The sequence below is a fragment of the Anabrus simplex genome, chromosome 10 (assembly GCF_040414725.1).
Source record: "Anabrus simplex isolate iqAnaSimp1 chromosome 10, ASM4041472v1, whole genome shotgun sequence".
Taxonomy (NCBI): domain Eukaryota; kingdom Metazoa; phylum Arthropoda; class Insecta; order Orthoptera; family Tettigoniidae; genus Anabrus; species Anabrus simplex.
In genome coordinates, this window is record NC_090274.1 from 35630425 (window position 1) to 35657458 (window position 27034).

General features: G+C 41.4%; 2 protein-coding genes across 4 annotated transcripts in view; one reads left to right on the plus strand and one right to left on the minus strand.

The window, feature by feature from the left end:
- LOC136881759 (alpha-tocopherol transfer protein-like) overlaps positions 1-27034 on the minus strand; it is a 212260-nt gene that overhangs the window by 93412 nt on the left and 91814 nt on the right. The window lies entirely within an intron of this gene.
- Positions 4717-27034, plus strand: part of LOC136881760 (alpha-tocopherol transfer protein-like) — a 33254-nt gene continuing 10936 nt past the window's right edge. Inside the window, exons 1-3 of the mRNA XM_068229323.1 lie at positions 4717-4750; positions 13258-13406; positions 16174-16333. Coding sequence (XP_068085424.1) covers positions 13265-13406; positions 16174-16333 — 302 coding nt within the window. The 5' untranslated portion in view covers positions 4717-4750; positions 13258-13264. The remainder of the gene's footprint in view (positions 4751-13257; positions 13407-16173; positions 16334-27034) is intronic.

Here is a 27034-nt window from a genome sequence, read left to right on the forward strand (position 1 = left end):
AAGATTGTAAAACGAGGAGAAGTTAAGAAGGGAAGTGAGGATAAGGGTGAAAAGGTCCGGGTTGGGTAAGGGAGGCGTAAAGTAGTTGAGAGGTGGTGGAGTGGTGAGATGAGGACGAGGAGATTGGGGTGATGGAACGGGCCGGGGACGGCCGCGAGGCGTGGGCATACGGTGCGAAGGGAGTGGAGAAGAATGGGAGGGTTCAACCCGATGATAGCGGCCATAGATGTGGATTCCTTGATCGATGAGGCGCTGAACGTCGGCGTGCGTCGGCAGATGGAGTCTCACCAGAAATGTGGGACCGTCGGAGTTATAAATACGGGATGCTTGCTTGACAGGTACTCCTGCCTGGCGAAGTGCACGTGTGATGGCAGCAGGCGGTACGTTAGGGTCCATACCGCGCAGAACACAGCTGTAAGTTGAGGTACGATCAGATGGCGGTAATGGCGAAGATGGATGTGCCGCATTTTCAGAAGGATCGGTAGAAGTTCCCTCGGTAGATGGTGGTTGAGACGTTTCCTGGTGACTTGTCTGCTCAGAGTTGGGAGGGAGAGGAAGAGAGGTCAGGAGAGGAGATGGATGGGACGAGGTAGTAGTAGTAATAGAAATGATGGGATAAAGTTGCGTAGAAGTAACAGTGATAGTGGGAGTTGTCGTGGTAGGGACCGGTACGGTAGGCGAAATGTTGGGAGAAATGGTAGTGAGGCAACAAGAAGGCGATGGAAGTGGGGGTGGATTATATGGAGGAGGCAAGCGAGTGGCAGGCGGAGCAGGTGTTTGAGCGCTGATGTTTGCTGGGGCAGGCGATACTCGATGACGTCTGCGCTGGATAACCACGCCGATAGTTTGGACAGAGTTGCATGTACTGGCAGAGTGGAAGTGAAGAAGTATCTCCGGTGCGGGAACAGAGCCGTAATAAAGACGAGTGACACTGAAGACACCGAGCGGGCGAAGTTCAGTAGCAATGTCTTCAACCGATAGAGCTGGGTCAACATCACTGACTAGGAGAGTATACATGGCTGGGGATGGCCGTCAACCCAACTTGGGGACAGCCGATATGCTAATTAGCTCGGCGAAGGACGAAGTATAGATGTGGCGTCCCCTCGGCCGATCAAAAATAAAGGATGAGACGAAGAAGCGATGCGTGCTGTGTAGTGTATCTCCTCGCCTCTTGCCCTCCTGTGTTGTCGACAGAGCTTCTTCTCATGATGACCAGAGCTCTTCTTTGTTTCTGCGCGCTCACACCAAGTGTTTCTGAGTTCGTGAATGTTTTGTGACTGAAGGTGTTACTGTATGTTTAATTAGTTTTTCATGAGGAATGTGTATATGTGTTGGAATTGTTTGCGTGTTTGTTCAGTATGAAAAACTCAGTGGAGAGCCTCTTGAAAACCGCATATGTTTCTAAAACTTTTAATTTTTTTTTATTTTTGGACGGGGTATGGGTTACACCACACAACTGATTTTCTGCACCAGCCGTCACTGATCTCGACAGGTGGCGCTGGCGGCTTAACTATTGCATACTTCTTTATAGAAAAGATATTGACTTTGATTACCGATTTATCGTAATGTAGAGGTATGGAGGTGCCTTTGCTAGTGGGACCTAGTGTTTACAGTGCACTATGTCTTCTGGTACAGGCTAGAGCAATTTTGTTACTTTCATTGATCTATCTCTGTCTCATCCTTGGCTTTGACAATATGAAAGTGACTGAGGTATGAGCGATGCTAGTAATGCCAATCCTTATGCAGCCAGTCCCTGCTATGGATGGTGTGAAAATGTTGCTCATAGGGCCGGTTGGTGCATGCATTTCAGTGGGCTTGGCAGACTGATATGTAATAGCAACTTCTGGCTCGGTGAGGAAAGCAACGGGAAACTACCTCACTCCTCATTTCCCTAGTACGCCTCTTCAGTGATGCCTAGGCCATCTATGACAGCTGATGGCGAAGCTGTTGAGGATCCAACCAGCTTTCGGGCTGAGGACTAGACATACATACACAGAGGTATGGAGAATGTTACATAGGTTAATGCTGTTAAAATGATTAATCCTAAAGGTTATTTCCGTTGATATTTTTCAAAATAATGTCGTGAAATGAAACGTCGAAGAGATGGAGTATTCCAAATGACGTTCTTTAACTGTGAGGAATAATAGTAGGCCTAATCACTTTTATTATCCATAGCATTTAGATACATAGCAGAACTTACCACAACACTTTTGTATTCTGATAATCTTGAGATTAAGAGTCGTTATTCACCGAGCTCGATAGCTGCAGTCGCTTAAGTGCGGCCAGTATCCAGTATTCGGGAGATAGTAGGTTCGAACCCCACTGTCGGCAGCCCTAAAAATGGTTTTCCGTGGTTTCACATTTTCACACCAGGCAAATGCTGGGGCTGTACCTTAATTAAGGCCACGGCCGCTTCCTTCCCACCCCTAGCCCTTTCCTGTCCCATCGTCGCCATAAGACCTATCTGTGTCGGTGCGACGTAAAGCAACTAGCAAAAAAAAAAAAAAAAAAAAAAAAAGAGTCGTTATTCAATTAGAGTTTTAAAATTCTTCAAGTGATGCTGTCAGGAGGGGGGCTGGACAAAACATAAAATTTTGACATTTTTCTATATTCAGTGTATGGATAACATAAATATTTTGACTCAAACATGCTTAAATTTTAATGTCAACATATATATATTCAGATTACATTTCATTCATACCTTGCACTAGAATTTTCAATACAGGGCAAGTTGGTCGTGCGGTTAGGGGCGCGCAGCTGTGAGCTTTCACCCGGGAGATAGTGGGTTCGAACGCCACTGTCGGCAGTCCTGAAGATGGTTTTCCGTGGTTTCCCATTTTCACATCAGGCTGTACCCTCATTAAGGCCACGGCCGATTCCTTCCCACTCCTATCCCACCTTCGCCATAAGACCTATCTGTATCTGTGTCAGTGCGACGTAAAACAAATTGCAAAAAATGAAGAATTTTAATACAAATAATTCAGTGAGAGGAAAGTATTTTGAGTAAATACATTGTTAACTGTTCATTGCACAGATAACACTTCATACAGTGGCTTTACCGTCATAACAGTAATGGTTTCTACTTGTCAATGTTCAAATTAACGAATTATCAAATTATCTTGGATAAAAATGTGTTGTGTTGCTGTCATGTGGTAAAAACGACTCCGCCTAAAGCATTATTCAATGAAAGAAAATTTAGGGGTAATAAATACCCGATTAGCGTGATTAGCTGTCACCCCCGGGTTCGATTCCCGGCTTTGCCACAAAATTTGAAAAGTGGTACGAGGGCTGGAACTCAGTCAACTGAGTTGGGAGGGGGGGGGGGGGATCGATTTCCACCTCAGCCATCCTCGAAGTGGTTTTCCATAGTTGCCCACTTCTCTTCCAGGCAAATGAGTGGATGATACCTGACATAAGGCCACGCCCGCTTCCTTCTCTCTTCCTTGTCTATCCCTTCCAATCTTCCCATCCCTCCGTAAGGCCCCTGTTCAGCATAGCAGGTGAGGCTGCCTGGGCGAGGTATTCGTCATCCTCCCCAGTTGTATCCCCAGAGTCAGAAGCTCCAGGACACTGCCCTTGAGGCGGTAGAGGTGGAATCTCTCGCTGAGTTCGGGGGAAAAACCTACCCTGGACGGTAAACAGATACATAAGAAGAAGAAGAAGAAGAAGAAGAAGAAGAAGAAGGGGAAGATCAGAGATTCAAATATTCTTCCATCATTAGAGACCCCAGCTTGGCAGGTTCGATCCTGGCTCAGTCCGGCGATATATGAAGGCAGTGGCGTCGATAAGGACCCCACAGACGCCGCAGGGCGGGGGAGCCCATGGTTGTTTATATTATTATTATTATTATTATTATTATGGTTAAAACACTTGGCTCGGGGAGTGGGTGTTTGTGCTGTCCCCAACATCCCTGCAACTCACACACCACATATAACACCATAACCATCACAATAACACGCAGTTACCTACGCCGCCCACCCTCATCGGAGGGTCTGCCTTACAAGGGCTGCACCCAGCTAGAAATAGCCGTACGAAATTATTATTATTATTATTATTATTATTATTATTATTATTATTATTATTATTATTATTATTATTATTATTATTATTATTATTATTATTATTATTATTATTATCTAGAAAATAAATATATTTTGGTACAAACCGCACCTTTCAAGTCCCTCTAGTTTAAGAGCTTGAGTTTTGTGAAGCCTACACGTTAGCGTTTTATATAACCTATACAGATGGCGTGTGGCCTCCAGAGACTCCCGTAGGCGTGACGAGGACGAAATGATGATGAAGACGACACATAGACCCAGTCCCCGCGCCAGGGAAATTAACCAATTATGATTAAAATTCTCAACCCTGCCGGGAATCGAACCCGTGACCCCTGTGGCCAAAAGTCAGCATGCTAACCAATCAAATCAATGATCTGCATTTAGGGCTGTCGCCTAGCTGGCTAATTCTTTATCAATTCTTTACCTAGTTTTTTCTTAAGTGATTTTCAAGACCTTGGAAATTTTGCATGAGACTACGTAACTCCTCAGTAAATACCCTCCCAGCCACGGGCAACTCCAGACAGTAATTCTAGAAACTTGATCCCGTTCGCCTTGACACCACGTCGCTGAATTATTTTTATTTTTATTTTTATTTTTATATTTACTTTTTTTTTTCAATCATTTTTCAACATGCACTCAGTTCATGTATGAGTGCAGGTTGCAGTTCAGTGCCGCTGTACCACCGCAAAGAGGTAAGTCATTCTTCGACATGTTTAGTTTATCTTGTTCGGTAATGGATGATTCTCTTCTTTCATAATAATACAATTATGTTCAGTAGTAAAGTGTGGCAATTTTCCTTGCGTAAGGTGAATGGAACACAACCTTTCGTTTATTAATAACAATAATGTCCGCCTCTGTGATGTAGTGGTTAGGTGATTAGCTGCCACCCCCGGAGGCCCGGGTTCGATTCCCGGCTCTGGCACGAAATTTGAAAAGTGGTACGAGGGCTGGAACGGGGTCCACTCAGCCACGGGAGGTCAGCTGTGTAGAGGTGGGTTCGATTCCCAATTCAGCCATCCTCGAAGTGGTTTTCCGTGGTTTCCCACTTCTCCTCAAGGCAGATGCCTCTTCCGGCCGCTTCCTTTCCCTCTTCCTTGCCTGCCTCTTCCAAACTTCCCATCCCCCTGTTCAGCATAGCAGGTGAGGCCGCCTGGGCGAGGTACTGGTCATTCTCCCCAGTTGTATCCCAGACCCAAAGTCTGAAGCTCCAGAACACTGCCCTTGAGGCGGGAGAGGTAGGCTCCCTTGTTGAGTCCAAGGGAAAAACCAACCCTGGGGGGTAAACAGATTAAGAACAATAACAACAACAATAATATTAATAACGCCAGACTAATTGGCTCGGATGGTTGAGGCGCTGGCCTTCGGACCTCAGCTTGGCAGATTCGATCCTGGCTCAGTCCGGTGGTATATGAAGGCAGTGGCGGCGATAAGGACCCCGCAGACCCCGTGGGGCGGGGGGAATGGCTGTTTATATTATTATTATTATTATTATTATTATTATTATTATTATTATTATTATTATTATTATTATTATTATTATTATTATTATTATTATTGTCGTTGCTGTTCATTGTAATAATAGACAACCTTGTACTACGAAATAAACTTGTAAATTTCCTTATCAGGAAAAGACGCGCCCATTTTCAATTATTGCGGTAGTGGCGGTGGTGATTATTATTATTATTATTATTATTATTATTATTATTTTTTTGCTAGTTGCTTTACGTCGCACCGACACAGATAGGTCTTATGGCGACAATGGGACAAGGAAGGGCTAGGAGTGGGAAGGAAGTGGCCGTGGCCTTGATTAAGGTACAGCCGCAGCATTTGCCTGGTGTGAAAATGGGTAACCATGGAAAACCATTTTCAGGCCTGCCGACAGTGGGGTTCGAACCTACTATCTCCCGAATACTGGATACTGGCCGCACTTAAGCGAATGCAGCTATCGAGCTCGGTGATTATTGTTTTAAGAAGAAGTACAACTAGGCAACCATCCTATATACAACACTAATCAGAGAGAAAAATGGAAGGGGTCCGACACTTCGAAAAATGAAGGTATCGGCCAAAGAAAGGCAAGGGCCACGAAGGGCGTGAAAATGAAAGACTGCCTAGGCCTCCATCCGTAATACCGTCGGGCTCGGAAAAGAACAAAAGTTGACCAAGGGAGGTCGGATAGGATAGATGAAAGTGAGAAGCCTGGCACAAGTAAGTGGAAGCAATGCCAGGGCTCAGCTAAGGGCCCCGTGGTCGTCAACCCACGCTCCAAAGTTCAGAGCCCCTGGGGCCCCTTTTACTCGCCTCTTACGACAGGCAGGGGATACCGTGGGTGTTATTCTACCGCCCCCACCCACAGGGGGTTCAATTATTGTGGTGGGGCCCCGAGCTTCTTAGCGCCGCTGCAGTTTAAAGGCAATGCAATGAGATGGCGTATGGCTTTTAGTGCCGGGAGTGTCCGAGGAAAAGTTCGGCTCACAAGGTGCAGGTCTTTTGATTTGACTCCCGTAGGCGACCTGCGCGTCGTGATGAGGATGAAATGATGATGAAGACGACACACACATCCCAGCCCCCGTGCCAGCGAAATTAACCAATTATGGTTTGAAATCCCGACCCTACCGGGAATCGAACCCCGGACCCCTGTGACCAAACGCCAGCACGCTAACCATTTAGCCATGGAGCCGGACTATTTGAAGGTGCTCAAATTCGTAAGCCCCATGTCGGTAGATTTACTGGCACGTGAAAAAAATCCCGCGGGGCAAACTTCTGGCACCTCGGCGTCCCCGTAAACCATAAAAAGTAGTTGTTGGGACGTAAAATAAATTAATGTCCGCCTCTGTGTTGTAGTGGTTAGTGTGATTTTCTGCCACCCCCTGAGGCCCGGGTTCGATTCCCAGCTCTGCCACGAAATTTTAAAAGTGGTACGAGGGCTGGAACGGGGTCCACTCAGCCTCGGGAGGTTAACTGAGTAGAGGTGGGTTCGATTTCCCCCTCAGCCATCCTGGAAGTGTTTTTCCGTGGTTTCCCACTTCTCCAGGCAAATGCCGGGATGGTACCTAACTTAAGGCCACGGCCGCTTCCTTCCCTCTTCCTTGTCTATTCCTTCCAATCTTCCCATCCCACGCAAGGTCCCTGTTCAGCATAGCAGGCGAGGCTGCCTGGGCGAGGTACTGGTCATCCTCTCCAGTTGTATCCTTCGACCCAAAGTCTGAAGCTCCAGGACACTGCCCTTGAGGCAGTAGAGGTGGGATCCCTCGCTGAGTCCGAGGGAAAAACTGACCCTGGAGGGTAAACAGATTAAGAAAGAAAGAAAGTCTAGCAAATTTGTACCATTTTGTGAAAGAAATTCCCAAATTACGAATTGTTTTATAGAATTTTCTGGCCAAGTGGGTGATTTTTTTATTTACTATTGCAAAAATAAACAAATATTTTGTCTTGGAAGTGTACGTTTTCGTTAATTTCTATTCATCGCATTGGTATTTTTTTCACTTCGTATTATCATTTTAATTTACACGATTTACTAGTACCATGTCATGTAACTTATAGGCTATTATTACGATGGGGTCGCCACTCCCAAAGGCATTTTGTACCTACTGCCAAATGTTATTCTAGGCCGCTCCACTGGAGTACAGGCACTACAAGTTTCCCCTCTTCCGCCATCGATGTCATGCTGAAGTCCACCTTCTCCGCCACTTCCTAAGAAGTATGAGAGGAAAGACAAGGAAAGACAGAGTGAGAAATGAAGATGTTAGGAAGGAAGTTGGCTAGTGGCTTTACGTCACACCGACTAAATGAGAGAATTGAAAAGAATAAACTAAGGAGGTTTGGACATATAAAGAGGATGGAGGAGAATAGAATTCCAAGACAGATGCTGGAGGCAAAGTGCGAGGGTAAGAGAGCAAGAGGAAGACCTAGAATAAGGTGGATTCAATCAGTGACATAAGAAGACAAAATTTAGATTGGGACAAGATCGTCGATGGGATAGGAAAAGCCTATGAGTTGGAAGAAAGTGGCCTTGGCCTTAATTAAGGTACAGCCCCAGCATTTGCCTGGTGTGAAAATGGGAAAGCACGTTAAAACATCTTCAGGGCTGCCAACAGTGGGGTTCAAACCCACTATCTCCAGGATGCAATCTCACAGTAGCGCGCCCCTAACCGCACGGCCAACTCGCCCGGTGGGTTGTAGTAAGGATGTACAGAAGAGGGCATATAAGTCTCTGGTAAGACCCGAACTAGAGTATAGTTCCAGTGTATTGGACCCTTTAAAAGTAGGAAAGATCACAATATGAAGATATAGTTGGAATTCAAGAGGACAAACTGGGGCAAATATTCGTTTATAGGAAGGTGAGTTAGTGATTGGAATAACTTACCAAGAGAGATGTTCAATAAATTTCCAATTTATTTGCAATCATTTAAGAAAAGTTTAGGAAAATAGCAGATAGGGAATCTGCCACCTGGGCGACTGTCCTAAATGTAGATCAGTTGTGATTGATTGATTGATTGATTGATTGATTGATTGATTGATTGATTGATTGATTGATTGATTGATTGATTGATTGATTGATTGATTGATTGATTGATTGATTGATTGATTGATTGATTGATTGATTGATTGATTGATTGATTGATTGATTGATTGATTGATTGATTGATTGATTGAAGGTAATGTGAATACCAGAAAGCATGACCAACATATGGTAAATAAGTTAAATTGAGAAGGACAGTCGAATTCATTATTTTTAACCATTATTTGACTTTGGTCCGTATTGCCTTATATCTAACACACCACTGAAAATCGCTGGTTAAAATCTATGTCCACCTTGTCAATACTATAAAATGTTATTTAATCTATATTAATAAAATGTCAGACTTGATACCTAACCCAACCTAACCTCCTATTATTTGGTGGAAAGTTTGATCGCTGATGAAGAGAGAAAGTCAGATTCTGGAAACATGTACGACATTTTAAGATTAAATAACTTGATATAATACCGACAAGGCGGACGAGACACAGACTTCCAGCTCTCGCCCGCTCCTGTTGTCCGCTATGACACGATATCTGAATGAGGGATCTCGAAATTTCACATGCATACGAAAACGTATTGCTTTTAAATTTTAAAGGAAGTATGGAACAGGTTTTCAAATTTTATTAGTCACGAGATATGGCATGAAAAGTTAAGGCGCAAAATATGCCAACAATATACATTCAAAAAAAGCTTAGCCTACTGTGTGTGTGTGTGTTATTTTCCGCAAATTAAAGTCTAGACACAAACATCACTGTAATAATTTACTACTACTATTAATAACAATATTATTTGTTTTACGTCCTACTAACAACTTTTACGGTTTCCGGAGACGCCGAGGTGCCGGAATTTAGGCCCACAGGAGTTTTGTTACGTGCCAGTAAATTTACCGACACGAGGCTAGCGTATTTGAGAACCTTCAAATAGCACCGGACTGAGTTAGGATCGAACTTGGCAAACTGGGGTCAGAAGGCCAGCGCCTCAACCGTCTGCGCCACTCAGCCCGGTATAACAATTTACATGCAACCATATTTCCATTGAATTCACGTAGGCGTACATGCGGTACATTATATATTTTTTAAAATTAGGTATGTACAGTGACATCTAGGCACATGCATAATTATATAAATACTAGCCTATATGAGGGGATGAGTTGCAATATCTGCCACGTGACCTTTTAACATTTTAAGATCAATGAGGTCCCCCTCTGTGGTGTAGTGGTTAGTGTGATTAGCTGCCAACCCCCGGAGGCCCGGGTTCGATTCCCGGCTCTGCCACGAAATTTGAAAAGTGGTACGAGGACTGGAACGGGGTCCACTCAGCCTCGGGAGGTCAACTGAATAGAGGTGGGTTCCATTCCCACCTTAACCATCCTGGAAGTGGTTTTCCGTGTTTTCCCACTTCTCCTCCAGGCAAATGCCGGAATGGTGCCTAACTTAAGGCCACGGCCGCTTCCTTCCCTCTTCCTTGTCTATCCCTTCCCACCTTCCCACCCCCCTCAAGCCCCTGTTCAGCATAGCAGGTGAGGCCGCCTGGGCGAGGTACTGGTCAACCTCCCCAGTTGTATCCCTCGACCCAATGTCTCACGCTCCAGGACACTGCCCTTGAGGTGGTAGAGGTGGGATCCCTCGCTGAGTCCGAGGGGAAAACCTACCCTGGAGGGTAAACGGATTAAGAAAGAAAAGAAAGAAAGATCAATGAGAAAAACGTGCAACTTCTATACTGTTACACTTACAAAGTTCAAATTTGGTGAATTAATTGCCATTCGTGATCTCTATAAGCATCATGAGTATTCGAAGATCTGAAGCCATTATTGCCAAGAATTTTGTGTATTTTATTTGCACGTTATCAGTTTTGAAACTCAAACAGAAGGGAACAGTGAAAACATGTGCTATAGGATTTTTAGAGCAAGTCAAGCGGAGTGACCTGAGAACTACTGATTCTGTCATAAGAGCACATTCATTTGTTTGTGAAGTTTTTGGCGTTATTTATGCGTTTGCGTTAAGTTGACATAAGTAAATAGTAGCGTGTATCATTCCTTTATATCTCCTCTCAATATGAGTGGAAAGATATGTGCTGTGTTTGGCTGCAATAACTATGAAGTGCAGAAGGATTCGCGGTCATTCTTCCGTTTCCCTCGTGACAAGAAAATGTAAGTAAATATTGTGTTTGGATATATATTCTTCCAGTTACAAAGAGATTTTTATAGTACTTCCTAAACTTCTGACCTGCGCGACCCACATTTTAACTGGCTTAAAATATAATAAACTTATTTTATTGTATAGTGCAGCAGTTAACCTGCAATACCGATGTGTTGTTGTATTATAGGTGTGATCTGTGGGTTTGATTTAATTCAGGAAAATACATATGCATATGTGTGTGGCTGGTTGTGTTCCAAGTTACCCCATTTGGAATGCCGTAATGCGTTGTCAAGCGCTGAAGAAAATATGGGCGATTTAAGAAATGTAAATATTTTGTTGAAACAATATGATGATGCAAATTTGCTCTACCCTAATGTAATGGCATTATGGCAAGTATTGCTTATAGGGAAAGTTAGAATGTTTTTGAGGCTAAATTTATAGATTTTCTTTCTGTTAGTAGGCTTCAAGTTAAAAGGAAAACTGTCCAGCTCTTAAATGTAAATTCATTGTATCATGTGTGTAAGGAATATGCCGATATTTTTGTTGACAAGTGTTTTAATGTGATGACACAATGCTTTTAAATGTCTGACTCGTTGGCTGAATGGTCAGCGTACTGGCCTTCGGTTCAGAGGGTCCCGGGTTCGATTCCCGGCCGTGTCGGGGATTTTAACCTTCATTGGTTAATTCCAATGGCCCGGGGGCTGGGTGTTTGTGCTGTCTCCAACATCCCTGCAACTCACACACCACACATAACACTATCCTCCACCACAATAACACGCAGTTACCTACACATGGCAGATGCCGCCCACCCTCATCGGAGGGTCTGCCTTACAAGGGCTGCACTCGGCTAGAAATAGCCATACGAAATTAAAATGCTTTTAAATGAGAAAAAAGACCAATCTAGCCGTGAACGTTCAGGTAGTAATGCTAAAGCTAAAAAAGTAATGCATAAATGAAAGATCAAGCCCTTTCACAGCAGTCCATTTTCTTGATTATATGTCTAATTTCAGTCTTTAAATAATAACCTGTTAAATAATTCTTCATTCATTTATCCAGAATTGCTTTAGCAACTTTGAAGTTAATATCTTAGTAACACTTTCTTTCTAGACGTAATTTATTTATCCATTTCCGTATATACATTTCCATTGATGTTTGAATTTAGCGCAAATTTTCAGGTCACGCCACTAGGAGCGCCACCTGAGACTTGTCTCCCATTTTAACAAGGCTAAATCCGGACGTGTCGCGTATTGTCTCTACTGTATTTGCTCTAACACCCTAAAAAAGCAAGGCAACGAGCGTGGCGTGATCTGACGCGAAGCATTATGATTGGTGCATACACGCTGCACGTTTTGAAAGGCAAAAAATTAAATAATTCGGTTCACGTTGCAGAATTTGAAACTCAACCTAATATTCAAAGCCTTATATTATACCACACGGTTGAATTAAGCAAGATTACATTTCCGCATTGGTAGAGTTTGATATGGATGACCGAATGGCATGCATAATTCAATTTGACCGAAAATGTCACGTGGCAGGTTTTGGAACTTACCCCCTCATATTATGAAGATCCTCATGAACATTAACATCAAATCACATTATGTGTTAAATTTTTCTATTGAGATGTATAGGAATCATTACTAGTACTGATTTATTTACAAAGGCGTTATTGAGGATTACAAAGTATTTGTAGGGCAACGAGAAATAACAATTGTCACACATACTCTACCTGATCAAAACTACGTGGACACCTCAATCTAACGCGGAATTAAATCCTAGATGTCACGAGAGACGGACCCGCCAGTATAAAGGGAGGCTAGGAGAATTGTATTGTCAGTGGAGAAGCAGTAAAAGTAGAATGGGTCAGTCAGTACAGATCAGTGACTTCGAACGTGGACTAGTCGTCGGATGTCATCTGAGTCATCATGAACCCTTCTAAAGCTGTCGGTGACGTGATTGTATTGTGAAGTGGAAACGCGAAGGAACAACAGCAACTAAACCAAGACCAGGCAGACCTCATTTAATGACGGACAGGATCGTCGATTCTCCTTACTTCAGAAGAATAGAAAACCATTCTCAGGGCAGCCGACATTGCGGACCAGCTCCTCCCCTGCAAAATAAAGATCTGCAAGGCTAGTAAAACCATTCTCAGCACAGCCAATGTTGCGGACCACCTCCTCCGCCTCCAAAATGACGAGCGTCAAGGCTAGTAAAACCATTCTCAGGACAGCCGACATTGGGGACCAGCTCCTCCCCTGCAAAATAAAGATCTGCAAGGCTAGTAAAACCATTCTCAGCACGGCCAATGTTGCGGACCACCTCCTCCGCCTCCAAAATGACGAGCGTCAATGCTAGTAAAACCATTCTCAGGGCAGCCGACATTGGGGACCAGCTCCTTCACCTACAAAATAAAGAGTTCAAGACTAGAAAACCAGCCGCTCTTAAGCCGAAAACTACTCTATCCGTTGTTGAATACTGCTATGCTGTAATTGTGCTTAAAGGTGCAGACATGCTAAATTCTAACATTTATTTCTTGTCATTTCAGAGACAAGATGTCGGTGCTAGAACCACTTACAGAGGAACAATTGGCCTTTATCTACAAGCAGCTGAGCATGACCCCTGAAGGTCTAGAGCGAGATGTGAAGTATCTCATGGACTGGATATCACAGCAGCCGCATCTGCCGGACGGTATCGGTAAGTTGGTTACTATGTGCGAGGTCTGCGCTTAGTCCTGTTTCTTTATACGGGGTCTGAATTTGTAGGGTATGTTTCTACGGCCGGATGCTCTTCCTGATCCCAACCTCAGTTGAGTAGTTAATGAAGAATGAAATAAAATTGATCAAAAATGTGCAAGGAATCGGCTGTGGCTTATGAATAGGAACTCTCCCCGCATTTGCCGTGAAGTGAAATTGAGAAACCACATAAAACCATTTTTAAACAGCCGACAGTGGAGTTCGAACCCACGCATCTCCCGAATGGAGAGCTTAGCCCCATAGCCGTTGGGCGTTAACACACGTGGCCACTCCGCTCGATATCAGGGTTATTGTGTATCCGTGGTAAAATAAAGATAAACTCTCAATCGGTTTTGAGAGAAATGAACGATTTCGGGAATCTGATAGTGTTTTCAGAGGTGACCGCTAGTAGTATGAGCAATGTGTGTTCTAAAACAGTGGGTGCTGAGTCAGTATTTTCCCACTTGGTCACTGACCCCTAGTTGAGTAGTTAGGCTATGTCGATTCTGGAATGAGGTCATTGATCCCTAGTTGAGTAGTAAGGCTATGCAGGTTCTAGACGATTGAACGCGGAATACCGTCATAACCTTGAGTACGAGAGCAAGTCTAACCTCACAGACTCTATTGGGGGACCTAATTGGCCAGGGAATGGTCTAGGGCGCTTTTGAACTCCCTAGGTGAGCTTAAGATATCATACGCATACGAACGAGGGCAATGCTAACAACACTGGCCAAGCTGGAGTGTTTTTGACCGCTAGGTGAGGTTAAGGTGTCATACCCTTACGTACGAGGGCAATGCTAACCTCACGGGCCCCCTTGGAGGAGCCGAGTCAGAAAGGTCACGGACACCTTGGGAGGAGCCGAATCGATCGGGCGCCCATGGAGGAGCCACAAATCGGTTAGGTGACCTGCACATGAGGTTAAGACGTCATTATGACGTGTTAACCTAACCTTGCACGCGAATGCTACGGTAACCTAACCTCACACACACACACACACACACACACAGGCTCCCCATGGAGGAGTTCAATTGGTTAGATGACTGATATTGAGGTTATGAGGTGTTAACCTAACCTCGCTACGAGGAACGCCAACCTGACCTCAGACAGGTTGTCCTTGGAGGAGCCGAACTAGTGAGGTGACTTGTAGATGTGGTTAACGTAGACCACGAACTAACCTAACCTCACAGGCTCTTTGTCGTCTCTCCCTTGGAGTAGACGGAGCTGTGACGTAATAAGCGCGGACGATTTAAAAATGCATGCTTATCTTTACATAACCGAAGGCGCAGGTCTTCTCCTGACAGAGCTGTGACATCACAACGTGACAAATTACTATCAGATCCCGCTACATACATATCAGTGCGCTCTCGCGGTGACTTTGTGAGTTACCGGGCGATTTAAAAATGCATGCTTATCTTTACACAACCGAAGGCGCAGTCCTCCTCCTGACAGAGCTGTGACGTCACAGCGTGGATGATTTGAAATGCAGACTGCTGGCTAAGGGTGCATGACGTTCTAACCTAAAGTGTGTCCATTCCTTGTCCCGTTCCTCTACGGTGTTGGGTTTGTGGTGAGATTAATCTGTTAAGATGGTTTTTATAACCGGATGACCTTCCTGACGTCAATCTCATCAGGGAAGTTAATAAGATGAAATGAATGACATGATATATGATAGTAGGAAGGGAGAGGGTAAAACCCAGTAGTACCGAGCTCGATAGCTGCAGTCGCTTAAGTGCGGCCAGTACACAGTATTCGGGAGATAGTGGGTTCGAATCCCACCGTCAGCAGCCCTGAAGATGGTTTTCCGTGGATTCCCATTTTCACACCGGGAAAGTGCTGGGGCTGTACCTCAATTAAGGCCACGGCCGCTTCCTTCCCACTTCTAGCCCTTTCCTGTCCTATCGTCGCCATAAGACCTGTCTGTGTTGGTGCGACATAAAGCAAGTTGTTGAAAACCCGGTAGTGGCACATAACCTTCTTCTGTCGAATAGCATCGATAGGTCTGCTCGAGGCTTTACGTCTCCATCCGACGGACAAATCACCTTCAGCAACGTTATATGCCCTCGCTCCATAGGAGCACTCATGTGTTGGATAAGCAGAAAATCTGTTTGTGCATGCGCCAGACAACAAGACATCAAATGAAGTGTATAATAATGTATTTTTATGAAATTAATTATTATGTAAGATATTTATGTACCCCGCAAAGATAATACAAAAGAAGAAACAGAAAAAGAGTGTTTTTATGCACGTTTTCTGTATTATAAAGGGTGGTCGGAAATAACTGTTTAAGCCACAGCAGATTTAACAACACCGCCTCATAAATCCCATTTAAATGCACCCATGAAGCAATCTGATTGGCTACTTTCGTCAGTTAATAAGATGATAATTTCGCGAGATACCAAATTATTTATTACAAATTTATTATCAGTATGACCAACCCTCTAATGCTCAAATATTCGGTTCACGTTGTTTCCAACCACCCTGTATAGATAAAACCGCCGGGTGTACAAATAATCCAGTGAAGAGGGTTGTCTTCAGCTAGTTGTAAAAAAAAAGAGAAGTAAGACATTGTTACATGCCCTCACGCCGGCTGAGAGCTTCCCGGTCTGACTCACTCATTTCTTCGGGGAAATACCAAAGGGTGCTACCAGAGAGAGGGGGAGAGAGCCGGCAGTCGTGTGAGCACGTAACAACAACAATATTAATAATTCTGAATGGGCTTCAATTTCAGATGAACGATTGGTCAGAAATTCGCTAATTGCCCGCAAGAACAGCTTGGAGAAAGTGAAACACTCTATAGATATGCTTTACACTGTAAAAGATCTAGTGCCAGAGTTTTTTGGTAAGAGAGACCCGCTGGACCTCGAGCTGCAAGAAATCTTCAACAAACAGTGAGTAAGAAAAACTTTTCTTCCTTTTATCTAGAGTTATGATTATTATCCGCGTCTGACGAGAAATCGCGGCAGCTTGTAGCTACGGCACGAGTAATAGATACCATACCTCTAATATCTAAAGTTGAGTTCTGACAGTTCTTAGAGGGAGGTTCGTTTACTGCCTGCCGGGGCGGGATAAAGGAACTGTGGCGTATGGTCACCATGGAAACGAGGGCGGGGCGACTGCGGTTACCATGGAGATAAATCTTCTGGGCAGCTCGTCTTGCTTGGAGTTGGCAAACCTCTCACTTCTGAATTAGATCTTGTCACACGCAGTTCATTGTCAGTGACATTCTATTTCTGTTTTGTGGCCGTTAGTAAGTATATAACGGTATTTTAAATACTAGTTACGTACAATTAGTATATTCATATATATAAAAGAACATGTCCTGACTGACTGACTGACTGACTGACTGACTGACTGACTTACTGACTGACTGACTGACTGACTGACTGACTGATTCATAATCGCTGAGCCAATACTACTGGACATAAAGAAATGAAATTTTGAGGATACATTTATATTACAATGTAGGTGCTCGCTATGGGAGGGTTTTTGGATATTCCATTGCTAAGGGGGTGAATGTTTAAAATGAGTGTAATTATATCTCAAAACTTTAAATGTTTACAGATGTAAAAATTGGTATTTAGAATCTCCTTTAATAATAAATAAATATGTATATTTTGTTTTTGGAAAATTCCACTAGGAGGGGTGAAAAAGAGGTTGAATGCCTTTAATGAGGATACTTATATCTCAGAAACTGAAGATATTACAGACCTGAAAATTGGTATATGGAATCTTCTTTAAAAATAAAGAAATATGAACCTTTTTGTTTTTGGAAAATTCAATTAATGGGGGTTAAATAGGAGTGACAAATGGGGTGAATTTTTTAGAAAAATGAGTGTACATATATATCTCAAAACTTTAAAAGTTTGCGGATGTAAAAATTGGTATCTAGAATCTCCTTTAAAAATTAAAAAAACACGTATTTTCGTTTTCGGAAAATCCCACTAGGAGGGGTGAAAAAGGGGTTGAATGCCTTTAATGAGGATACTTATATCTCAGAAACTGAAGATATTACAGACCTGAAAATTGGTATTTGGAATATCCATTAAAAATAAAGAAACACGTCTTTTTTTGTTTTGGGAAAATACAATAATGGGGGTTAAACAGGAGTGACAATTGGGGTGAATTTTTAGAAAGACTATATCAGCAGTATATCTCAGAAATAAAAAATGTTACAGACGTAAAAATTGGTATCTGGAATCTTCTGTAAAGGTAAAGAAACATAGGTGATTTGTTCTCGGAAACTCCACTTATGGGGAACTAAAAAGGGGATGAAATTTAAAAATGAATATGTCTACAGTATATCACAAAAACTTAACATATCACAGAAGTGAAAAATGATATTTTTTAATCTCTATTAAAAATTAAGAAAATGCATTTTTTGTTTTTGGAAAAACCACTATGGTGGGGGAGGTGTTAAAATTGACTGAAAATGGGGTTGAATTATTTTTATTAGGATACTGTTTCCTCAAAAACTGGAGATGTTACAGATGTGAAAACTGGTGTTTGGAATCTCCTTTAAAAATAAATAAATACCAGTACATACATTTTGCTTTCAGAAATCCACTTATTGCAGAGGGAAGATTTCCAATTTCTTTGAAATCATTTCGGAAAAGGCTAGGAAAGCAACAGATAGGGAATCTGCCACCTGGGCGACTGCCCTAAATGCAGATCAGTATTGATTGATTGATTGATTGATTGAATTGAAAATTGTTTGAATTATTTGTATGAAGATGCTATTATCTCAAAAACGAAAGATGTTGCAGATGTGAAAATTGGTATTTGAAATCTGCTTTAAAAGTAAAGAAACATGTATTCTTTTGATTTCAGAAAATCCAATGAAGGAGTGGGGGGGGGGGAAGAATTGAAAAATTAATTGAATTAATTGTATGAGCAGTCTAGCTTAAGCCAGTGAGGAGGACGGACGTGTCGTGTGGCGTGCGCCTGCTGAGTGGAGTGGATTAAGAGTGAGGAAGCGGTAAGGTCAAGCGGTCGGCAAGGAGATAGATACGATGAATTGGGTAGACGTAGAGGTTATGAGGAAAGTAGTAAGAGAAGTAATACAGGAGGTATGTCCGTTTGAACAATTAAAGAAAATGCTTCAAGAACAAGGCCAGGAGCAAGAAAAGACGAGACAGTGGATCCAGGATTATATGAAGAATACGAAGGCGATGATAGAAGGCAGCGAGAAAGAACTGGTGTCACTAAGAGAGAAAATAAAAAATATGAAGAGATTGTAAACCTGAAGAAAGAAATCGAATTCTGCAGACAGGAGCGCAAGAAGAAATCCATATTTATTTATGGGGTGGAGGAAGACAAGGCAGAATCTAAAGTGGACATTATTTACAAAGTGGTAGATGTTATACAAAAAAAAAAAATGAAAATAAATTTCAGTGAGGTAGATATAGACAATGTGGAGAGAGTTGGCAAGGTGGGAGGGCACAGGCCCATAAAAGTGTCGCTGCTATCTTCATTGATGGCAGACATAGTGATAAGGAACGCTGGTAATCTACAGTGTGAGAACATTAGAATTAAGAGAGATTTCGGAAGAGAAGAGAGTAGAAATTTTAAAATTCTTAAGAAACATCTTGTGAAAGCAAAAATTCAGGGATTGAAAGCGTATATTAGTGGTCAGATACTCGTGGTGAGCGACAGGAATTGGACCCGAAAGTGGACAATATCGAAACTGAAATTAATGGATGAGAGTTTGAAGCAAGAAGAAACTAGCAGGGCTGACAGTTCGAGGCAAGAAGAAACTACCAGGGCTGATGTACATACTGTAAATGAAGGAACACTGAGTAGATGGGGTTCCTGGGAAGAGATCATGAAAAGAGCTGAAGAAAAAGTAAATGCAAGAAGGATGGAAGTAGTCAGGAATTTAATGGACGAATTAGTGTCGGAAGTCTGCGCGAGGGAAGAAAAAGAACCACAGGGGAAGACAAGCGGACAGAATCGGAGCGAGAATAATGGTTTGAGGGAGGAAGCAGAAGTAAGAAGTGCCGTGATCAAAGGGAGAAGCTTGAGTTTGAAGGACCTATGGGACAAAAAAGGAAAAATGGAAGGAATAATTACGAGAAGTAAAAAGTCAAGTAACAGTAGTAAGTAACATAGTTTGCCTATGATGGAGGACAGAAGCGTAGTTATGGTGGTGTTTGTATGTGTGTATTTACTCAAGTAATGGTGCCTGTATGTGTAGTATAATTGTAATTGAAGTGATGGTGTCTTTAGGTAGAAGATGGATAGACCAAGTGTATGGTATTTATTCAAGTGATGACATGACGGAGATCGTATTGGTGAGTGATTTATTAGTTAATGATAAGAGGTATATATGTAAGGATATGTGGTATGGAATTGAAGAGAATCATTGTGGAGTGCGATGGATGGATGATAAGAGAGGTAGTGAAGCTTAGAGGGTATTTATTCAAGTGAAGAATGATAAGAGGTAGATATGTATTGATGTTTAGAAGTTGGATCAGAGTTTAGATGGATGGAGGATAAGAGAGGTAGCGAAGTTTAGATGGTACTTACTCAAGTAATGATGTCTATATGTGTAGTGTAATTGTTACGAGTTTGGAGATATAAAGGAGGTTGGATGGTATCTACTGGAATTGAAGTGTTAAATATGAAAGGTGATGATAATAGATATATGATGGATGAATGATAAGAGAGGTAGCGAGGTGATAAGGTGTTTTTAAGTGTACTGTAATTGTATGGCACTTATTCATATAATGGTGTCTTGAGATATAAGATGGATGGATTGTTGAGTTCGAAGGGCATTGTAATGTTTAAAGTAAAGAAGTGATGGTATCTGCATATGTATGGTATGATGGATGAATGATAAGAGAGGTAGCGAGGTGATAAGGTGTTTTTAAGTGTAATGTAATTGTATGGTACTTATTCAAGTAATGAGACTTGAGATATAAGATGGATAGATTGTTGAATTCGATGGATGGATGAGAAGAGGGGTAGCGAAGTCTAGATGGTATTTATTCAAGTAAAGATGTCTTAATGTGTATTATAATTCTAAAGTGAATGAGGACTGGAATTGAAGTGTTAAGTATGACGATGATGGATGAATGTTAAGAGAGGTAGCGAAGTTTAAATGGTATTGGTAAGTGATTTATTAGTTAATGGTAAATCGGCAAGCAAAGTTGGTTTTAGATGATTATTTAATTAGATTAAGCATGGTTGAATAAGATGAGCAGGAATAGATAGGTAGTGCAGTGATAAAGTTGCAACATGAGTAGAATACGTATTAGCAGAATGTGAGTACAACGGAAGTATGGAATCAGCAACCACGAGGGAGTCAAGTAGAGGAAATGTAGTAGGAATGGAATGTGCTAAGGTTAGCGTGTATGGGGTCTGTGACATTCATAATACCGCTGAAGCATGGAATCAGCAACCCTGAGAGAGACAAGTAGAGGAAATGTAGGAGGAATGGAATGTGTAAAGGTTTGTGTGTATGTTCAGCAGGGGCATGGTGGCGAATGGATGATAAGAAAGATAGCGAAGTTTAGGGGGTATTTATTCTAGTAAAGGTGTCTTTATGATAAGAGGTAGATATGTAATGAATGTGGCATGGAAATGAAGTGAGTGATTGTTGAGTTCGATGGATGGAAATTAAAAGAGATAGCGAAGTTTAGAGGGTATTTTTTCAAGTGAAGGTGTATTTATGGATATTAGGAAAGATAGCGAAGTTTAGAGGGTATTTATTCAAGTGAAGGTGTATTTATGTGTATTGAGACAGTATTGGTTTTGATTTATTAGTTAATGATAAGAGGTACTAGGATAGAATTAGTATAGATTTAATGTTGAAATTAGTTATAGGCTTAATTCAGATGTAGGGGGTGCCCTAGCATGTGAGCTGGTCATCCGTCCATGTTAGAGGCAGCTTAGGATAGATTAGTATAGATTTAGAACTAGTATAGATTTAATGTTGTAATTAGTCATAGGCTTAATTTAGACGTAGGGGGTGCCCTAGCATGTGAGCTGGACATCCGTCCATGTTAGAGGCAGCTTAAGATAGATTAGTATAGATTTAATGTTGTAATTAGTTATAGGCTTAATTTAGAGATAGGGGGTGCCCTAGCATGTGAGCCGGTCATCCGTCCATGTTAGAGGCAGCTTAACAGATTTAGCTAGGGGTGGAACCTTGCATGGTTGTCCGGTATTCCGCCTGTGTAGGGTCCACCAAGTTAGTAGTATGTAATTTGGCTTAGGCTGGACATTGTTATTTTTCTTTATAACGGATCAAATGGGTATTATTACTGTAGATCTAAAGAAAAATAATAAATCTAAATCTAAATCTAATTGTATGAGGATAGTTACATCTAATAAAAACTTAAGCTGTTACAGACGTGAAAATTTTAAAATTTAGAATTTCTGTTTATTTAACCACAAAATGTGGTATTAATTGTATTGAATAGGTGGGGTAATAAATATACTACTTTTGTAAACTAAGTGAGATCGCTGTTTTCAATATGGAACAAAAATGGGAGTGATGGTTTGTAACATACCACTTAGTCAAGCAGCTCGTCTCCTTTCCCTCAAGTCTTATCAGCCCAAACTTTCATTTTTGTAATGCTACTCTTTTGTCGGAAATCATCCAGAACAAATAGAGCTGCTCTTCTTTTGGATTTTTTCCAGTTCTTGAATCAAGTAATCCTGATGAGGGTCCCATACACTGAAACTATACTCTAGTTGGGGTCTTACCAGAGACTTATATGCCCTCTCCTTTACATCCTTACTACAACCCCTAAATACCCTTATAACCATGTGCACCCCTTATTTACAATCATATTTATGTGATTACCCCAATAGAGATCTTTCCTTATATTAACACCCGGATACTTACAATAATCCCCAAAAGGAAGTTTCACCCCATCAATGCAGTAATTAAAAGTGAGAGGACTTTCCCTATTTGTGAAACTCACAACCTGACTTTTAACCCCGTTTATCATCATACCATTGCCTACTGTCCATCTCACAACATTATAGAGGTCATTTTGCAGGTGCTCACAATCTTGTAACTTATTTATTAATCTGTACAGAATTACATCATCTACAAAAATCCTTATCTCTGATTCCACTTCTTTATACATAGCATTGATATATATATAACCCGGTCTCGAAAGCCAAGTATAACGGCCGAGAGGATTTGTCATGCTGACCACACGACACCTCATAATCTGCAGGCCTTCGGGCTGAGCAGCGGTCGCTTGGTAGGCCAAGGCCCTTAAAGGGCTGTAGTGCCAAGGGGTTTGGTTTGGTTTGGTCTGATATATATATTAAAAAAAACATAAAGGTCCAATTATACTACGATACCTTGAGGAATTCCCCTCTTAATTATTACAGGGTCAGATAAAGCTCTGTGTACTCTAATTCTCTGAGATATATTTTCTGGAATATAGCCACCCATTCAGTCACTCTTTTGTCAAGTCCAATCAGTGGCGGCCGGTCAGTACGTGCAACCGGGCTCCAGCACGTAGCTTGGAACTGTAAGGAATATTATTTATGTACAGTACAATTATCCTGGTGCCTTTTCGTTGTTTTGAGTACGATATGAATTTGTGTTTTGTGCAAATCAGGACGAGATCTGTCGAACACCTAGCGCCGTTCTCCCGGGGAACAAGGCTCGTGCTCATGTGAAGTGAGCCCTTGCCTGTAGCCTGAAGGAAGCAATACGCAGGCGCAGCCAAGCTTGCAACACTCCCCCTAGCCGGCGGAGTATACCGTAAACCGGGATCAACTTTCACTGATCCCGTTTATAGTTACTTCCTCTCCCGCAAGGGGGTAGAATTACTCGATGTCTCCTGCTGCCCGGAGCGCAGCGAGGGATCCAGTCGGCCGTGCTTATGTTGAACGTGGTAAGCGAATCTGCCACTAGAGAGTAGCATCGTCTGGGCTCGAAAGTAAAGCGTAAGTGGAGGCAATCTATCTCACACATGCTTATTAAAATATCCATCTTCCTTTTGTGTCAAAAATAAGGAATTCGTAGGTGAGTCAAAGAATCTTTGACTGACCCTAAATGTTATCCCGCATTACAATGTCATTTACTCTGGTGAAATGAAATAGCGTATGGCTTTTAGTGCCGGAAGTATCCGAGGACATGTTCGACTCGCCAGATGCAGATCTTTTGATTTGACGCCCGTAGGCGACCTGCGAGTCGTGATGAGGATGCAATGATGATGACGACAACACGTACACCCAATGATGGTTAAAATTCCAGACCCTGCCGGGAATCGAACCCGGGATCCCTGTGACCAAAGGCCAGCGCGCTAACCATTTAGCCATGGAGCCGGACATTTACTCTGGTAATAGGGGAGGTCTCAATGAATCAGTTAGCAGCTCTTTCAGTTGCTTTGTGCGGTTTTTAAACTCGCAGTTATATTACTGGTGCGTGTTTTTTCTGTCATTGTGTTAGTGCTAAAGTTTATACGAAGTTTTATCAAATTTTTTATTAACTGCAGTGTATATAAAGTGAAATTAAATTAGTGTTCTTAGTGCGGATCTATATTCCCACGATTCTATTTGCACTGATGTAAGTTGCGCCATTAGGTTAGTAAAAACAATATTTCTCGAATGAATTATTTATCTCGTAGACAGTTGTCGAAGAATTCATCTGCTTCCAAATTAATGTTGTTTTTGTTTGTTCTGAGTTATAAATTGTGAGAAAAGTTGTATTATTATTATTATTATTATTATTATTATTATTATTATTATTATTATTATTATTAGTAGTAGTAGTAGTAGTAGTAGTAGTAGTAGTACCAAGTTTGAAGTATGCGTTGTTCATCATGGCAATATGCAGATTTAAAACAGCGTATTTAGCTTGTTTTTTGTAGCACGTAGGACGATTTTTTCACGAGCCGCCACTGAGTCCAATTGCACTCATTTTTGCCAGTAGTCTCCCATGATCTAACCCTGCCAAATGCCTTACATAGGTCAGTCACAATACAGTCCATTTGACCTCTTGAATCCAAGATATCTGCTATATCGTGCTGGAATCCTATAAGTTGAGCGTCAGTGGAATAATCTTTCCTAAAACCAAACTGCCTTCTATCAAACCAGCTATTAATTTTGCAAACATGTCTAATATAATCAGAAAGAATGCTTTCCCAAAGTTTACATGCAATGCATGTCAAACTGACTTGTCTGTAATTTTTGGCTTTATGTCTATCACCCTTTCCTTTATACACAGGGGCTACTATAGCAACTCTCCATTCATTTGGTATAGCTCCTTCAACCAAACAATAATCAAATAAGTACTTCTGATATGGTACTATATCCCAACCCATTGTCTTTAGTATATCCCCAGAAATCTTTTCAATTCCAGCTGCTTTTCTAGTTTTAAGTGTCATACTTCTTTAGCATTAGTCACCTCCTCTATTTGGACATTATCCTTGTAACCAACAATCTTTACATACTGCTGACTGAATACTTCTGCCTTTTGAAGATCCTTGCATATACACTCCCCTTGTTCATTCATTAATGATTCCTGGATTGTCCTTCTTGGAACCTGTTACTTCCTTAAAGTACCTAGGCCTATACATACTCCTCCATGTTTCACTAAAATTTGTATGACCGCCAGTTATGCTTGCCATCATGTTATCCTTAGCTGACTTCTTTGCTAGATTCAATTTCCTAGTAAGTTCCTTCAATTTCTCCTTACTTCCACAGCCATTTCTAACTCTATTGCCTACAATAACAAATTTCAAGGCTCCGGAATATACAGACTAACATGCGCACAGTGTAAATCTTCATATGTTGGCCAAACTGGACGCAGTTTCCTAACCAGATACATGGAACACTTTAACGCCTTAAAACACAATAAATACTCTGCAATGAGTAATCATATGAAAGAAACCGGCCATCATTACACCTCAATAGACAAAGACCTTACAATAATCAAAAGAATCAAAAAGGGGAAGCTAATGACAGAATTCGAAAACATATATATTTATTTGGATCAATACTTTAATAAAGGAAAAAACTTGAATGATGCGGTCAAAATAAAAAGTCCGTTAATAGAGCAGTTGCCAACATTATTACGAAATCTCAAATCAGATAAAAGCAAATTCTTTAAAATATTCAATCTAAATACACTTACAACTGAAACCATTTCGGCAACGCAAAAAAGTCCCCCTCCACATAACACGCCAAAGCTTAACGCCCCGCCTGCAGGATCGTCCTCTACCCCAAACTCGACAACAGATAAGAATTCCCTACCACATAGCACGTCAATAGCAAACGCCCCGCCCAACATCTCTTCCCCTCAACCTCCTACCCGCCCTTCACAACAGCTCTTTCATACGTACAACACAAGGAGTAGAGCCACAACAGACAATAGTCACAGTAACGCAATAAGGTCCACAAGATTCTGTAGCAGCAGACAAAGGGGTAAGTGATAATGCAACATCAACACTCACATTACAAGCACAACACACACACAATATTACTTAAGTTCATTTCCATTTGTTCCAGATGCTTCTTCATTCTATAAATCGAAAGAAACATAATCAGATACTCAAAATTTGGATTGAAGCCTCTTTTAACCATAACTTACATCAAAACAATCAACTTCCAACGGAGAGTCTGGTCGCTACAAACAAGAATTAAATATGTCAATACTTCCTCTGATCAAATTGCCAAACTGCAGCAGCAAGCCTCATCAAATCTAGAAGCCATTTTCCAACGAACCCAAGACTTCAATTCTAGATTATCATCATGACTAATCACGCATAATGCAAAATTACAGTCTTTTTAAATAACATTATTTAGAGAGCACAATTCTTAACTAAAATTCTCAATACTGAAAAGTTACTGTATTCTGGAAACCAACGCACTTCAGAAACTATGGCTCCTATATATTAACATCCAATATTTATATTTATGACTCAAATTTTAATGCCAAATTATAGTTGAATCAATTTTATTTTAACATTGCAAACAATTTTTAGCCAAATTTTCAAACTGTAAAAACTGTGTTTTGGACGTCAATGTGTTTTAGAATTAAGAGTTACTCCACTTTAACATTGCAAATCATATTGTCATAATTTTTAATGTGTATATTAGTCTTGTGTTTTAAATATTGTTATCACTGAAATTAGATTTACATTCAATGTAATGAAATTTGTAACAACAATCCAAATATGACAAACCTTGAGGCAACTGTATAGGCTGATGATGCTTGTGAATAAAAGCGAAACATGTCCCGGTAAATTAGTGTTGTAACATTACAACTTAGCAACACAAACTGTAATTTGTATTGAAAAGGTGGATCAAAATATCCAACAAATTGTTAGTATATCATAGCATAGTTCAATACGGGTCTAATAATGAGATTAGTTACATGTAATAAGTGGTACGTTCCGAGCTGTCACCGGAGAGATGGTGTGGAGTGACATTAGAAGACGAATAATTTTAAGTGGCGTTTATAAACGTAGGAAAGATCACATTATGAAGATGAAGTTGGAATTCAAGAGGACAAACTGGGGCAAATATTCATTTATAGGAAGGGGAGTTAGAGACTGGAATAACTTACCAAGGGAGATGTTCAGTAAATTTCCAATTTCTCTGAAGTCAGTTAGGAA